We start from the raw sequence: 13,712 nt of genomic DNA on the forward strand, positions 1-13,712 counted from the left end.
GCGTCTTTGCGGGAACACTGGGGTTAGATTCCACATAAGCATTATGATTGATGGCATTTATGAACCCTTCCTGTATCCGTTGATGGCTTGTGATATCCATTCCAGATGCACATTTAATCATACACTGCGCCCCTATTTCGCCATGCAATGCTCTGTTGTACATCCAGTTCCGCTCAGAACTCCTCTCTCGTGTCCCAGGGAATCGAGCCTCCAATCCTACTCGATTTTTCCAATGTTCCATCACCAAGCTTTACCGTACTGAATTTGATCATTCGCGGATCCAAACCCAGCGTCTTCCTCACATCGTCTTGTATCTTGCTTGAAGCGTCGTATCTCATAATAAAGTAGTGACCATCACTGTACTGCGCTTGATGCTTTCGCGTGCGCTTGGGCAAACTCCAGACTCCCCAGTTCTTAATGCCTCGTATCGTGCCTCCGTTCTTCAGGATGAGGGAGCCGGTTGTGCGTGCAATTCTGATGTTCTGTTAGTCGTCGAGTTGAAGTGAGATTGTGAGGGCGCACTCTTTGACCTCCATAAGATTATGGGGCCGGACCTGCAGCTGTTAGACTCTGACTCTAGGAAGTAAGTTATATATATTTGTGTTACTTACAATTGCTATGAGCTCATACAACATCTTGACGGCGACATTCGTGATGGTGCTACGACGATTCTCCTGAAGTTGATATCGGCTGGCCCAAATTTAAGCCCACGGGGAACAGTTTATCCGATCCCGAAAAAAAGTTGGGTGGAGCGCACGATTACGATTCTCGATAAGAAATTTATCCAACGTTTCCCTCACACCACTTCAACAACAAGTCGTGAAGGCTACTACGAGTGAACATGTCCAAACGCCCGGCGGAAGAGTTCGAGACTGGAGGGGTGTCACTCAAGGGTGGTGAACGTCCCGAAAAGTCAACGTTGGATGACGAGGTGGGAGAGTTTGAAGATGAGTTCGAGGATGAATATGAGAGTGAGGACGAGATTCTAGAGGCAGGAGTTGATGGCAGACCTGATGAGGAGAGGGAAGCCGAAGAAAAAGCTGGTATGTAGATTCCGGAAAATATTGTGCCTTGGGCGCACAGTAGAAGCATATACTTATACAATCCTAGAAGCCATGGACGTTGACCAGCAGACATTTATTGTTGGCAGAAATAAGCTGGAACCAGGCCAGACTTTGTCCCCCGATCTATCGACATACGAAATGCTGCACGCGTTAAGTACACCATGGCCATGTCTATCCTTTGATATTGTCAAAGATAGCTTAGGAGACAACCGGAAAACATACCCCGCCACGATGTACGCAGTTGCTGGAACACAGGCAGAAGGCAGGCGAGCAAAGGAAAATCAATTGATGGTTCTGAAGTTTAGTGGTCTCAGTAGAATGGAGCGAAATCAGGATGATGAGGATTCTTCAGATGACGAGGACGAGGATGCGGACCCAATTCTGGAATCTGCGTCGATTCCGTTTACATCCGCCACGAATCGCATCCGCGCTCACCAAATACCTGCATCAAACTCCTCCAAACCCCCAACCACTTTGACTGCATCTATGACTGAAGCTGGTCAAGTTCTAATCCATGATGTTACCCCTCACCTCGCATCTTTCGATACCCCTGGAACCGTCATTACCCCGCAGCAAAATAAACCACTATCAACACTCAAGATGCACAAGTCGGAAGGATACGGTATCGATTGGTCCCCTCTTGTGTCGACCGGGAAGCTCGTTACCGGCGACAACGACGGCAAAATTTACATTACAACGAGAACAGATGGAGAGCGCTGGGAAACCGATTCGCGTCCGTTTACCGGCCACACTGGAAGTGTCGAGGAGCTGCAATGGAGTCCGTCCGAGAGAAATGTATTTGCTTCCGCATCAAGTGACGGTACCATCAAGGTTTGGGACGTGCGAAGTAAGAGTAAGACTGCGGCGTTGAGTGTTCAAGTCAGTGACACGGACGTCAATGTCATGTCATGGTCTCATCAGACGTCACATTTACTCGCCTCCGGAGCAGATGATGGAGTTTGGGCAGTCTGGGATCTCCGTCAATGGAAGCCCAGCACCTCCTCTGCCTCTCCGAGACCCACGCCAGTAGCAAGTTTCAACTTCCACAAGGAGCAAATTACAAGTGTGGAGTGGCATCCAACGGACGACAGTATCGTAGCAGTCGCTGCTGGCGATGACACGTTGACCCTGTGGGATCTAGCAGTAGAGCTCGACGACGAGGAAAGCAAGGATACTGGTGGTGTGACAGAAGTCCCTCCCCAGTTACTTTTCGTCCACTATATGGAGAAGGTCAAGGAGTTGCACTTTCATCCACAAATACCCGGCTGCTTAGTAGGTACCGGCGAGGCTTTCAACGTTTTCAAAACCATTAGCGTATAGACATGGGTACAAGAATGGCCTAAAAATTGTAATGCCAAGCTCTGGTAATCTTGTCTTTTTTTCTGCCCTTTTCGTCTCGTCTGTTTCTTACGAAGCCCTGAAAGCAGATGCTCTGTTGACCTCCTACTACATTGGGTAGGTCACATCGACTAGTCAGCTTTCGATAAAGAGTGGTTGACGTGTGTTGAATCAGTCGATTGCTCAGCGCAATAGGCTATGGGGATCACATCATTCTCAATTGGAAGGTCGCAACGCGAACGCCCCCTCATGTACAAAGTGAAGTGTAACGGAAGCCGCCGGAAATCTTTAAACGCCTTCAAAAACCAACCCAACCGCTGGGAAGAGGCACGCCAAAATGCCTCATGACAAGAGAAAATTATCAGCGGTGAAACTTGTAGGCAAAAGAAAGTGCAAGTCAGGAGACTTCCACACGGTATTGCACAATTTTTTTGAGGCTGGAGATCATCTCCGCTACAAGATGAAGGCTGCAAAATACGGTGGTGGCAAAGTCACAGAACAGAAAAACAAACCGGCAAGCAAATCCGGAACCAGTCCCCTCATAAGGATCGACGACTTTCCCCGGTTTTTGAAGTAATAAACGCACATGAATGGCGCGGATCAGCTCTGGACCCTAGGGGTTTTCCCCTGAAGCACTCTCGGGAGTCGGTAGAAAGCCGATCTTTGCTCTCTTTGGTGGCTGAACCCAGTTCCTTTTTGCATTTTTGCAGGCAGGGGCGGCGCATGTCAGCCTCAAGTAAACGTAGAAAGTTTCCTCGCAAAAGCAATATGGTGCAGAATGCCTGGAAATGGTCTGGACTTTGTTCGTGGATGTGACACCAGTCACCAATGCAGCACTGATGCACCAATAGAGCGCCTTGCAACACGCTGCGTGGTTGGCGCTCGTGACGGAAATCATCTTCACGATGTAGGGGAAGGATTGGCTACAGGCAGTCTGCAGGCCCCCCTGCGGAAAAAGCTGTTTCCCCGCAAATTTCCATGGCTGTGGAACTCAGAAAATGCGGGATACCAGATGGATGGCTGGGGAGATGGAGCATGAGCCCAAGGAGCCCAATCCTATTCTGTCTCGTTGTTCCACCTCCACATCACTATTCCATAAGCACTCCCTCCTTGTCAGCTCTCCTGTCGTTCTTCTCCTCGCTCTCCTCTCTTCTGGTCATACAGAAGGTCAGCATCAACTACCGCCAGCGCTGCAGCTACCCTTCAAAGGCCTCACCAAATGAGCGAGTGCAACCAAGTATTAGTCTTTGTGGAGGAGATGAAATCGCCTATCTAACAGGGAGAACTGGAATACTACCCCGACTGCAATCCTCGACCACACGTGAGCGTGAGCATGGTACACATCTTCCTGGACAAAGAGTCTTCTAGAGAAACCTTTGCCTTCAAATTCTCCACGAGTCCATCACTCAAGTTCTCCTTCGACCAGCCAATATCAGTCCCGATCCCATCAAACCGACCCTTCAAACGTCGTCGAGCTCTCTCTGATGTCGATGGAGAGGGAAATGAAGGGCGGAAGAAGAGACGTTTGAGGTTGCATCTCATCACCTCCCGTCTAAGCCGTCCGTTCTCACAGCCGGCATCCAATATTGTCAACCGTGGTCTCAACAAGATACCAGTTTGGGGAGCCAAGAGCAGAGCGCTGAGCAAGAACCTTTTGAGGAAGGCCGCAATCATGAATCGAGTACGAAAACGAATGGATGCTGCGAGAGACTTTATCCGTATGGAGCAGGAGAAGACTAGAGAGAGAATATCGTTGCGAGAGATCGTTTTCCAGAAGCCTCGATGTCTTGAAGCACCACTTCCACCATCTCCGTTAGGCTTGTCCAACTACGATGCGTTGGACTTAGAGGACGAAGAGTCGGGGGACTGGCAAACGGACGGTCTCGATAGCCTCGACAAGATGATATATAGCGACTTCAATATCATGAATCCCATATCGGACAGAGACGATGATGCTCTCGATGATTATCTAGACGCTTTGGACGGTATCTCGCCGCAAGATTTGCCGGACACTCCACCGGCGCCACCGGAGGAAGAGTGTATCGTTGAGATGTTGAGAGAGGATTGCCAAGGCGAAGGGTTCTTCGTCCAAATCAGAGACTGAGGCATCAAAAGAATGACCTAGGACAGCAAGGGCGGTTTTGCAGCTGTTGTCCCTTCAAGGATAACATGAATATCGGAAAAGGTTCTCGGGGTTTGCATTGGGGGCAGCTTTAAACGGTCTGGCGTCCACAAAAATCGACCATAGCCAAGGAAGAAGAGTGGTTGCATGTAAGGATGGACTTTGGTTGAGGAATTCAATGGGATACTTTAGCTTGGACAAAGTCCTAGCCTATGACTCAATGTCCGGCATTCGAAATATGTCCGATTTCTAGGCCCGACTTTGATGGTGATACTCGAAGATGTAGAGGCTTCTCCCAAGCAGGAGTCAACGAAAAGCTCGTAACACATCCGTAATACGTGATATTGAGGGCCTGCAGAATTATTCAGTAGAAGCTACCTTATATGAAATAGAGCAGTGCAGTATCCCACAAGGACTGGGTTGCGTCAACAACTAGCCAGATGGTCCGATGTTCCTACTTCGAGGCACAGCATGAGCAAAGCAAGAATGCAAAAGCGCGAGTTCAAACATATTCATCAAATAATAAACCTTTCCTTCTTGTACAAACATAAAGCATTCTCAGAAAGTGGGTTTGGTAAGTGAGACTTTGAAGGGTTTGTACCTCAAACCAGAAAGCAGGTTTGCTTCCATCGTGCACTTCCCTGGAATTAACTTCGCAGTGGTCAAAATATTCTAATCACTATCAACTGGCCGTTCGCTGAATGGCTATTGGTTGATCAGTACTTGAAATGCATCTCTCGCGCTTCCCAGCAACCAGCCTTCGCCTTCAAGGGAGCTCGAATCCTCGCATCGGGCCAATGACCGCGCTAAGTCCGAATGTAGATTAGCTTCATATATTTTGAAGAACTGCACCGCCAGAAGACAGCATCGTCAAGTTGATGCTGCGCCAAGGTCCAGAACTCGATATTCGACGTGATTCAAGATGTTGTGCTCAAGTATGTTATTTCGCGCAGTATGTCAATTACTGTTGAACGCGACTGACCATGTTTAGTATCTGGAGAAGCTCCTCAGCATCCCGTAGCATCGAAATCAGGTATGCCAGCAGTCGACCATTGAGTCAATAACGCGACTGATCACTATTAGGCAATGTTTTCGAAAAGCGCTTGATTGAGGCATATATCTCGGAAAACCACAAAGATCCTGTTACTGGCGACGATTTGGAGGTAGAGGACCTCATCGACCTCAAGTCCGCCAAAATCGTCACTCCTCGACCTCCTACTCTCACCTCGATTCCTTCCCTTCTCTCAACATTCCAAAATGAATGGGATGCGTTGGCACTCGAAACATTCACCTTACGGCTATCGCTTCAGCAAACGCGACAAGAACTGACTACTGCGCTTTACCAACATGATGCTGCAGTTCGTGTGATCGCCCGCCTCACTAGAGAACGCGACGAGGCCCGAGATGCATTATCGAAGGTCACAATTGGCACAGGAAGTGCTAGTAATGGAGATGCGATGCAGATTGATAGTCAAGGTCTTCCAGAGGAGTTGGCAGCTAAGGTTGATGCCGCACAAGAAAGGTATGCTACAGTTGTGATGTGCTGGCTTAACCATGCTAAGAATTCTGCAGACTTTCCAAGAGCCGTCGGAAGCGACCTGTGCCAGACAATTGGGTTGATGCGGATACTGTTGAGAAGTTTGGTGTTGCCAGTGCATCGAGTGCCCTTTACTCTGGTGCTACATCTCTCGCCTTGGACGAAGCTGGAAAGCTGGTAATTATTGGTGGAACCGAAGGTGTTGTAGGGATTTACTCGATCCCGGAGGAGAAGGTGCAACAATCGTTCAAGGCTGGAAGTGCGGTCACAGATGCTGTTTGGTATGGAAACCAGCCTGTTGTCTCCACGACGTCTGGTGCCGTGAAAGTGTTTGGGGAGAACGAGATGACTTTCACATCCCACGCTGGAAGTGCAAATGGCCTGGCATTGCACCCAAGTGGTGATATTCTGGCATCCGTGGGTGTTGATAAGAGCTTCGTGTTTTACGATCTACCTGCTGCAAAAGCTGTCACGCAGGTCTATACTGATTCAGGTACAGATTGCTCCCTCTCTCCTCTCTTCGTGAGCTAACTTCAGAGTAGGACTCACTGTTGCTGCCTTCCACCCAGATGGTCATTTGTTCGCTGCTGGTGGTACTGATGGCCAAATCAAACTATTCCACGTCAAGACCGGTGAAAGCGCCGCCAACTTCGAACTGGGAGGCCCAGTGCAAGATTTGGTCTTCTCCGAGAACGGTATTTGGTTTGCTGCTGTTGTAGAGGGATCCAATAGTGTTGTCATATTCGATCTACGGAAAGAGGGTGAAGCAGCTAAAGCAAAGGTGCTGGAAATTGGGGGACAGGTCGACACTATCAGATGGGACTACACTGGCCAATTTCTGGCTGCTGCCGGACCTGGAGGACTCACTATTTCGCAATATACGAAATCGTCGAAGTCATGGTCGGACGTCATCAGTACCGCTGTTCCAGCAACCGCTCTCGAGTGGGGACCGGAGGCGAGGACATTGGCTACCGTGAATGGTGATGGAGTTGTAACAGTGCTTGGATGAGAGTTTGGGTAACGGAGTTCGGGCTTTGACTTATAGCTTGCGGCAAAAGCAATCTCTGGACAGTCTTTCTTGCATGTAATTCTAGAGAGCCTACATACCGGGTACGGAAGCACGATGGCAAAACAATGGAATGATACCTAACTGTTGACGCGTTGGATACAACTGCCTGGACTGTCGAAGTTGAAACGTGAGTCACAACTCAGGAAGTTCTCTCTGTCTCTAGTAGCACAAGTAGTTACAGGCTGAGGCATCCTTTAATGCTTTTCTTCGCTCGCAGTCGTCCACCTGTACCTTCAGGGTTGGAAAGGATGCCAAGCTGTACAACTTGAGTGGCAATAAGAAATACCTCTTAGATCGTTTCTTTCAAACATCTGGTCACACATTCTTACTAATGGCAGATCGACTACCACAGTACTGGATAATATCGTTGTTTTGGTCGGCGCCTCGTCATTATCAATACCTCGCCATGCTTCATGGCAGGTCAGGGGCCAAGAGGCTCAAGCACGGTACAAATAGGCGATTCAGACACTGGACTTATGCAGCACATGGGCTGCCTTGAAACGGAAAGTCGAAGAAGCAAAAACATTGTAACAACGGAGACAGCTTACAGTTTTATCCTGACAACTGAAAATCAAAGAACAAGATGTCAATCATCTCCCTTCATAATTGTCTCGTTCGTATCTTAGGAAGGGCCGCCTCGCTGATGAAAGTCTCATAAACAACCATAGGTACTGAAGAACTCTTTACCTTGGTTGGGCTTGATATTTTGCGATTCTTCAAAACCAGCCAGACTGAAAAGTGAACAAAATGAGAGAATATGCTTTACCTTGGAGGGGACTGACAATCACGTTCTACAGTATCCACCACCTACCAGGTACCTTAGACACCTGGGTAGCAACGCATGCTGTGAGTGATTGGGCCTAGCCAGGCAAAGACGGACCCTTAACGCCGAAGAGCCCGCTAGCAACTCCATGCCGCTGTGAGATCACAGATCATACAACAACAAATCGACCGACTCGCCCCTCGACATTCGTCCCTCAAAATCCTGTCTAGGTCTTCACGAGCTGAACCACCAGCAAGTCTTTCGATACTCTATACATCTACTACTTAACAAAGGTCGAGACACTCATTGTGATGGACGGATGGCAGCCAGAACCTCAGCGCCACAAGGTGAAGACCCACCACCAGTTCACCTTAAATCCACCAGGCCTCTCGAGCAATGCTAACGTGATGACACAACCGCAGAGATCCTTCACTGAAATGTCTCATTCAGCAACACTCTCACCTTCACCCATCGGATTCATGGGACCTGCGAGCTTCTTTTCGGCTCCTCGATTCCCTCCCTCATCCGCCAACGAGAATCTGGAGCGTAGACGCACCTCACACCCACACAACTCGTACCTCCAACCTCGAGCCTCCGAAGAAATGTCGGACAGACTTCAATCTCAACAACAACAACAACGGCCTCGGCTCGAGCACAGGGCGTCACAAACAATCATCGATCTCACTGACGAACCCGAGGATTCGCCCGCTCCTCCTCGCAATGCACAAGCCCGAAATCGATACTCACGACCTCCTCAACTTGGACGAAGTGATGCTGTAAATTTGGGGGATCTGATCGATCTCACGGACGATAGTGTGGAGCAAGAGGTCATTTTCACTGGTGAGAGACAGCTACCAGCCCAAGCGGCTCGCCCCCGTTCTCGTGTGGTTGCCAGGCCCGCCGCTGCTGCTGCTCGTGCAGATTCGCCGTCCCTCTTCTTACCAGCACGAAACCCACCAGCAGTAAATCAGGGGAGATTCAATGGCCTTATACCTCAAGGTATGGCGTTTGGGGACCTGCTTGGGGGTTTTGATGACCATAGAGCCGCTTTGGGTGCGGGGATGGGATTTGGCCGTTTTCCGCGAGACTTTATGGATCAACTTGATATGGCACAAATGGCTCGGAACGGTCAAGTACAGGCAATGCCACATGCTCTAGACTATCAACACGCCGCATTTGCAGAACAAAAACCAGAACACATTCCCCCTCCAGCAGCCAGGCCGGGCTTCACACGATCCACAAAAGAAGACCATATTCTGGTGTGCCCCAGCTGCGAGGAGGAACTTGTTCAGAACAACGAAGTTGAGGAGCCTGTCTTCAAGAAGTCTGGTAAAGCCCCCACGAAGAAGGAACGGGAGGAGCATCCATTCTGGGTTGTCAAGGATTGCGGTCACGTAAGTTGACGTTTCAGTTAATAATTCTCAGTCACTGACAAAATTGTAGGTCTACTGTAACGCTTGCTTCCAAGTTCGTGCCTCAAGTGGAAAGACTGGCTTTAAAGAATCCACAAAAGTCGGCAAAAAGGCCAAGACTTTTACTTGTGCAGTGGAAGATTGCGACTCGGATATCAAAACTAAAGAGAAGTGGGTGGGAGTGTTCCTTTGATGGTGGTAGTTCTCTTCGTTCACGACCTCACGCCATCAATTTCGTAGTTTCTAATAGGGCATAGCGGGTTGAGGTCTTTCCTATGTCTTTGCATCGCATTTGCACGGTGGGAGCATGGAGTTCTGGGAGGCAATTAGGGGATGGATCATGAGGGTACATTTCCATTCGGCGCTCGGGACAATTTCTTGCTCATTCTCAGGTGTTCAAGGAGGTACCCCGGGAAACGATACCAGTGCGGGTTTTTTACGGTCTTTGTGAGTATGCGACTCTACGTATTATACGCAACGAAGCTTTATGTCTGGGTTCCTGTATCCTATTGATGGTGCTTGTGATCTTGCTGTTGGCAGATCTCCGTTGCCTGCTAATGAAGTCGAAGATGATTCTTGAAATGACTGCGGGATATTTGGATCTAGATTCCAATTCCGATACGCAGTTCACACCACAAGATCATTGGGGACTGTGCTTCCTGAAATTTGTTACTCGGTCTGGCGTCACAGATCATGGTAAGTCTGTAGGTAGCTCGTCTTGTGTCTATTCTCTTTCCTGTTGCGTAGAAGATTCGTTCCTGCCAGATTCGGTCTTGTTGAAGGTCTGGTGCCTTCTTTCCTTCCTTCCTTCTTTCTTTCTTTCCTTCCTTCTGTCTCTTGGACCTTCAAACTCCTCTCTCCTGCTTCACATTCTACAAACCACCTTCAGATGGACTAGGGCTTCAACTTTCTACTTTTGATCAAAGCGAGAATCCGTCAACATATTGGCCTACTTTTTTTAGCTATTCTAGGAACCGTATCATCCCGGGCTACTGAGGGGCGTCTCGAAGCTGTATTTATCCGTCCTAGAACCCACCAGATGTTTAACTGCTGACCTGTGGAGCATTGTACAGAAAATATCGACAAATAGATCAAGATGTCTCTCCAAGAGCTGATGGAGCAATGGCAGGTCATGTCGGACCGGCGAGCGGAAGAGGACCGAGCAAGAGATCGAGCTCGGATCGCAGAAGACGAGAAGTTCGAGGCCACAAAGCAATCAAAGCTTAGTGCTCTCGTGGCTGAGCTTACTACACGAATCCCGAGCTACGAGTCTCGTTCTGCTGGAGCATTGAGGATGCTGAAGAGAGAGCAAGCAAATGAATTTACCCAATTGCAGATCAAGCACACAGCTCAACTGAAGGCTCTCCAGAAGAAGCAAGAAGACGAGATCGCAGCATTCCCGGAAAAGTACATACGAAAAGCAGAGGACATCGAGAACAATCTGAGGGCAGATATACAGTGGGAATTGGACTTGATGCTGGAAGTTGAACAAGCTGTGTTGGAGAACACGCTGTCAGTCGAGAGAAAGCATCTTCTGGAAGCCAGGGACAGAGAAGACCGACTCCGAGAGCAGGCAAGAGCCTTGATTGACCGAGATTTGAATAGCCAAGTCCTTACAACATTCCGGCATGAAGCTTCACGCCAGAATCAGCATCGTCAAGTGACTGTCGCCCAATTAAATTCTGCTGAACGACCCTTAAAAAGCATTTTAAAGAAGCCTCGGGGTATATCGGTCAATAGTGACGGCACAACAACACTTCTTTACTTCGAGGATGGGACCCGGGAGGACCGCCAGAGTAAAAGAGTCAAGATGGAGGGGTCCTCAAGGAGAACCAGAGCCGTGGATATTCTGGATGAGAACGCTACCTTGTTCCCATATCGTGAAAACAAGAGTCCCGCGAACACCACGAACGCCACAGTGACCTCGGTCGAGTTTTTGGCAAAGCTACATAAATCTCAATCATTATCAGCGAGCTAAATCATTCTACGACTTTAGACCCCGCGAGATATTTTGGGCTGTCACCCAGTGATGGAAGATATTATTGTGTTGCAGTGGTATTGACGCTGTCCCTTGCCGATGTGCAAGTCACTTTTGGGCCTCGGGGTTCACTTCATTGTATTCTAATGACTGAAGTATATAGCAAAGTTCCTGGAACTGTTACGAGTGGTATAAAGCTTTTGAGATCGACTCGCAGCAGTCTTCATGCTTTGCTCATCACTGCCAGATATTCATTTTTGGTCGATATGGAATAGCAGTACTTCATGTTTTGACAGTAGATTGGCATCTGAAATTTGTATTATTGCTCTTCGGCAGAGCCTTTGTCTCTTGATGCAATGTTCTCCGTCTTTAATAAGTGCATGTTGAAAGCTTGCTCCTCTATTGAAGCCTCGATCGAATCTTACCTTTGCTGTATCTTCACGTTCTGGCAGGAAATATTTGTAGACTCATCAGTTGAGCCATTGTTTTCCTTGCGGTAGTCTGTAGTTGCATCTTCAATGTTGTTCTCTCTACTGGCATTATGAAGTTACAAGCGGATCATGTTATGTCTTTGCAATGCCGGCAATGGGTCACGCCTTCCCAATCGGGATATTTGTTGATGCCTCGTCTATTTATTTTTCTGCCGTAATCGCGACATCCAGGACCACGCGCCGCAAAGTCTCGAAATTCGTGAAGAGCTGTTTCAACCTTCGCAAGCTGAGACCCATCCGTCCAAAGAACCTCCAATGTGCCGCTCGAGGTAAGTTCACTGACAAATCTGGTCTAATCAAATCAACCTTCCAGCTAACATCCATACAGCTACTAGGACAGAAACCATGTTTCCACCCACGTCATATCAAGCTCTGGAGCAACGAATGAGGCAGCTACAAAAGGAAAAGATCGATAGTCATGAGCGCTTGGAAGAGAAGTTCGAGGCTAAACGCAACGCACTACAAGCCCAGAAGACCAACAAGTTCTCCACGGCCGCGATTGAGGTTGCAGCCCAAGAGAAAGAGCTCGCAGAAGAACAGAAGATCAAAACCGAAAGTCTCAGAGCTAGACAGGCTGATGAGGTCCAAGAATTGCGCCTGCGTCACGCCAGTGAGTTACAAGGAAGAGAAAGGGAAGAAGAACTGGTAAAGAAGGCGCTAGTTGAGAAGATTGCTGCGGAGAAGAAGAAGCTTGAGAAAGCTTTTCAAGATGAGGCATCTGCGAGTGATACACAGATGAAACAAGAAACCCTGGAGCTAGAAGCTGCCTATCAAGCTAAGATCGAAGTGGTTAAGAATGACATGTTTGAGTTTCTATGCAGAAGGGTTCAGGCAACAGAGCCAGAGAAGGCAGGCCACATGGCAAGATCTCCTCACACATCTCACCTACAGCATCCGCAACCTGTTCACAAGAACGAAATTCCAGCCGTAAAATGCCCCAAGGACACTGTCGCGACAACAGCACTGAGCATTCGAGGCATGGCGGAGAAGAGAAAGCGTGGAAATAATGGCATCCCGACAGGCCTCAACAATGCCCACATCCTGCCGCCTCGGAACAGTCTAGCTGAAGGCACAACGATCAAGCGTGTGAAACTTTCCTCTTCAGCAACTAATCCAGATCAAAAGAAATTCTTTCAAGTAGTTTGCTTCCGTCACTACAAGCATGGCGAGCATAAATCTTGTAGGTATTGCAGATTCTCAGCAGTACTCTTACTAACCATCATCTAGCAGGACCACGCGACCTGTGGGAGTCTCTTGAGAAGAAGCTCTACCTACATATGGGAGTAGAGTTTCTCAGGCCAGTCGTAATTCAAGATGGTAATAGTGATACAGTCAGGGCTGCCTCTTGGTACCTCGAAATGTTCGACGTCAACCAAGTCCAATATTATGGTCCGCACTGCTTAACACGCTTTCAAATGAAATCTTTCTCTGTATGGATCCGATTCAAAAACAGGGATATATTGAACGAGTTTTTAGAAGCTCTTCAACAGTGGGGAGCCAGGGTATCTGTCCATGCCACTCCTTTCTCTGCGTAAGTGCTTACCTGAAGAGAGGCACCGAATACAAAGCTAACGTGGAAATCAGTCAATACCATGGATTCCCAACTGCCTTGTTGGAAGATCGTTTGTAATTCAAGATATTTAAATGTCCATTGGATCATAGACCTCGGAAGACAATTGGTCCACTGTATTTATATATTGACGGAGAACATTTGGAGAAGTTCGGTCAAGGGCATATCAATGTATGTGCAGCTCTCAGAGAGCTGTGGTGTTCTACAAGCAAGCGTTAGTGAGAACATTTTACTAGACCATGGTCTATAAGGTGTTGACTTTTGGTGGATCATTCTCTACCAATTTGGAGTCTCTATTGCTTTTCAGTCAGTGCAATGCAATTCGCGGTGCGCTCGGTAAGTGTGTTCACTGAGGATATACCAATATT

The 13,712-nt window shown here is 48.3% G+C and overlaps 7 protein-coding genes across 7 annotated transcripts; 6 read left to right on the forward strand and 1 right to left on the reverse strand.

Annotated features, from left to right (window-relative positions):
- Positions 1 to 64: 64 nt before the first annotated feature.
- ONS95_000631 (uncharacterized protein) lies at positions 65 to 708 on the reverse strand. Its single transcript, XM_058493795.1, has 3 exons — positions 612 to 708; positions 523 to 554; positions 65 to 474 (listed from the first exon to the last, which is right to left on the reverse strand). Exons 1-3 carry the CDS (start codon positions 633 to 635, stop codon positions 174 to 176), a joined length of 357 nt encoding a protein of 118 aa, XP_058363997.1. The 5' UTR covers positions 636 to 708; the 3' UTR covers positions 65 to 173.
- RRB1 (ribosome biosynthesis protein rrb1) lies at positions 709 to 2,404 on the forward strand. Its single transcript, XM_058493796.1, has one exon. It carries the CDS (start codon positions 1,002 to 1,004, stop codon positions 2,382 to 2,384), a length of 1,383 nt encoding a protein of 460 aa, XP_058363998.1. The 5' UTR covers positions 709 to 1,001; the 3' UTR covers positions 2,385 to 2,404.
- Positions 2,405 to 3,735: 1,331 nt separating this feature from the next.
- On the forward strand, positions 3,736 to 4,506 carry ONS95_000633 (uncharacterized protein; the record flags this gene model as incomplete). Its single annotated transcript, XM_058493797.1, has 1 exon — positions 3,736 to 4,506. One exon carries the CDS (start codon positions 3,736 to 3,738, stop codon positions 4,504 to 4,506), a length of 771 nt encoding a protein of 256 aa, XP_058363999.1.
- A 940-nt stretch (positions 4,507 to 5,446) lies between these two features.
- Positions 5,447 to 7,070, forward strand: ONS95_000634 (uncharacterized protein; the record flags this gene model as incomplete). Its single annotated transcript, XM_058493798.1, has 5 exons — positions 5,447 to 5,459; positions 5,516 to 5,557; positions 5,608 to 6,046; positions 6,097 to 6,554; positions 6,604 to 7,070. The coding sequence occupies 5 exons, from the start codon at positions 5,447 to 5,449 to the stop codon at positions 7,068 to 7,070; spliced, it is 1,419 nt and encodes a 472-aa protein (XP_058364000.1).
- A 1,014-nt stretch (positions 7,071 to 8,084) lies between these two features.
- On the forward strand, positions 8,085 to 9,498 carry ONS95_000635 (uncharacterized protein; the record flags this gene model as incomplete). The annotated part of the gene is made up of 2 exons (XM_058493799.1): positions 8,085 to 9,287; positions 9,337 to 9,498. The coding sequence occupies exons 1-2, from the start codon at positions 8,205 to 8,207 to the stop codon at positions 9,496 to 9,498; spliced, it is 1,245 nt and encodes a 414-aa protein (XP_058364001.1). The 5' UTR covers positions 8,085 to 8,204.
- Positions 9,499 to 10,047: 549 nt separating this feature from the next.
- ONS95_000636 (uncharacterized protein) lies at positions 10,048 to 11,588 on the forward strand. The gene is made up of 2 exons (XM_058493800.1): positions 10,048 to 10,317; positions 10,369 to 11,588. The coding sequence occupies exon 2, from the start codon at positions 10,402 to 10,404 to the stop codon at positions 11,281 to 11,283; it is 882 nt and encodes a 293-aa protein (XP_058364002.1). The 5' UTR covers positions 10,048 to 10,317; positions 10,369 to 10,401; the 3' UTR covers positions 11,284 to 11,588.
- A 271-nt stretch (positions 11,589 to 11,859) lies between these two features.
- Positions 11,860 to 13,707, forward strand: ONS95_000637 (uncharacterized protein; the record flags this gene model as incomplete). Its single annotated transcript, XM_058493801.1, has 4 exons — positions 11,860 to 12,043; positions 12,103 to 12,954; positions 13,002 to 13,305; positions 13,359 to 13,707. The coding sequence occupies 4 exons, from the start codon at positions 11,860 to 11,862 to the stop codon at positions 13,402 to 13,404; spliced, it is 1,386 nt and encodes a 461-aa protein (XP_058364003.1). The 3' UTR covers positions 13,405 to 13,707.
- Between the last annotated feature and the right edge of the window lie 5 nt (positions 13,708 to 13,712).

Source organism: Cadophora gregata, assembly GCF_030347475.1.
Source record: "Cadophora gregata isolate MNR1 chromosome Unknown scaffold_1, whole genome shotgun sequence".
In the NCBI taxonomy this organism is placed as follows: domain Eukaryota; kingdom Fungi; phylum Ascomycota; class Leotiomycetes; order Helotiales; family Ploettnerulaceae; genus Cadophora; species Cadophora gregata.

Excerpts from the sequence above, each read along its gene's own strand:
- ONS95_000631 (XM_058493795.1), bottom strand. The coding sequence starts at position 635 with ATGTTGTATGAGCTCATAGCAATT. Across the intron at positions 555-611 it reads TGTATGAGCTCATAGCAATT|GTCCGGCCCCATAATCTTAT; the intron begins GTAAGTAACACA and ends TAACAGCTGCAG. Across the intron at positions 475-522 it reads AATCTTATGGAGGTCAAAGA|AATTGCACGCACAACCGGCT; the intron begins GTGCGCCCTCAC and ends ACAGAACATCAG.
- RRB1 (XM_058493796.1), top strand. The coding sequence starts at position 1,002 with ATGGCAGACCTGATGAGGAGAGGGAAGCCGAAGAAAAAGCTGGTATGT.
- ONS95_000636 (XM_058493800.1), top strand. The coding sequence starts at position 10,402 with ATGTCTCTCCAAGAGCTGATGGAGCAATGGCAGGTCATGTCGGACCGG.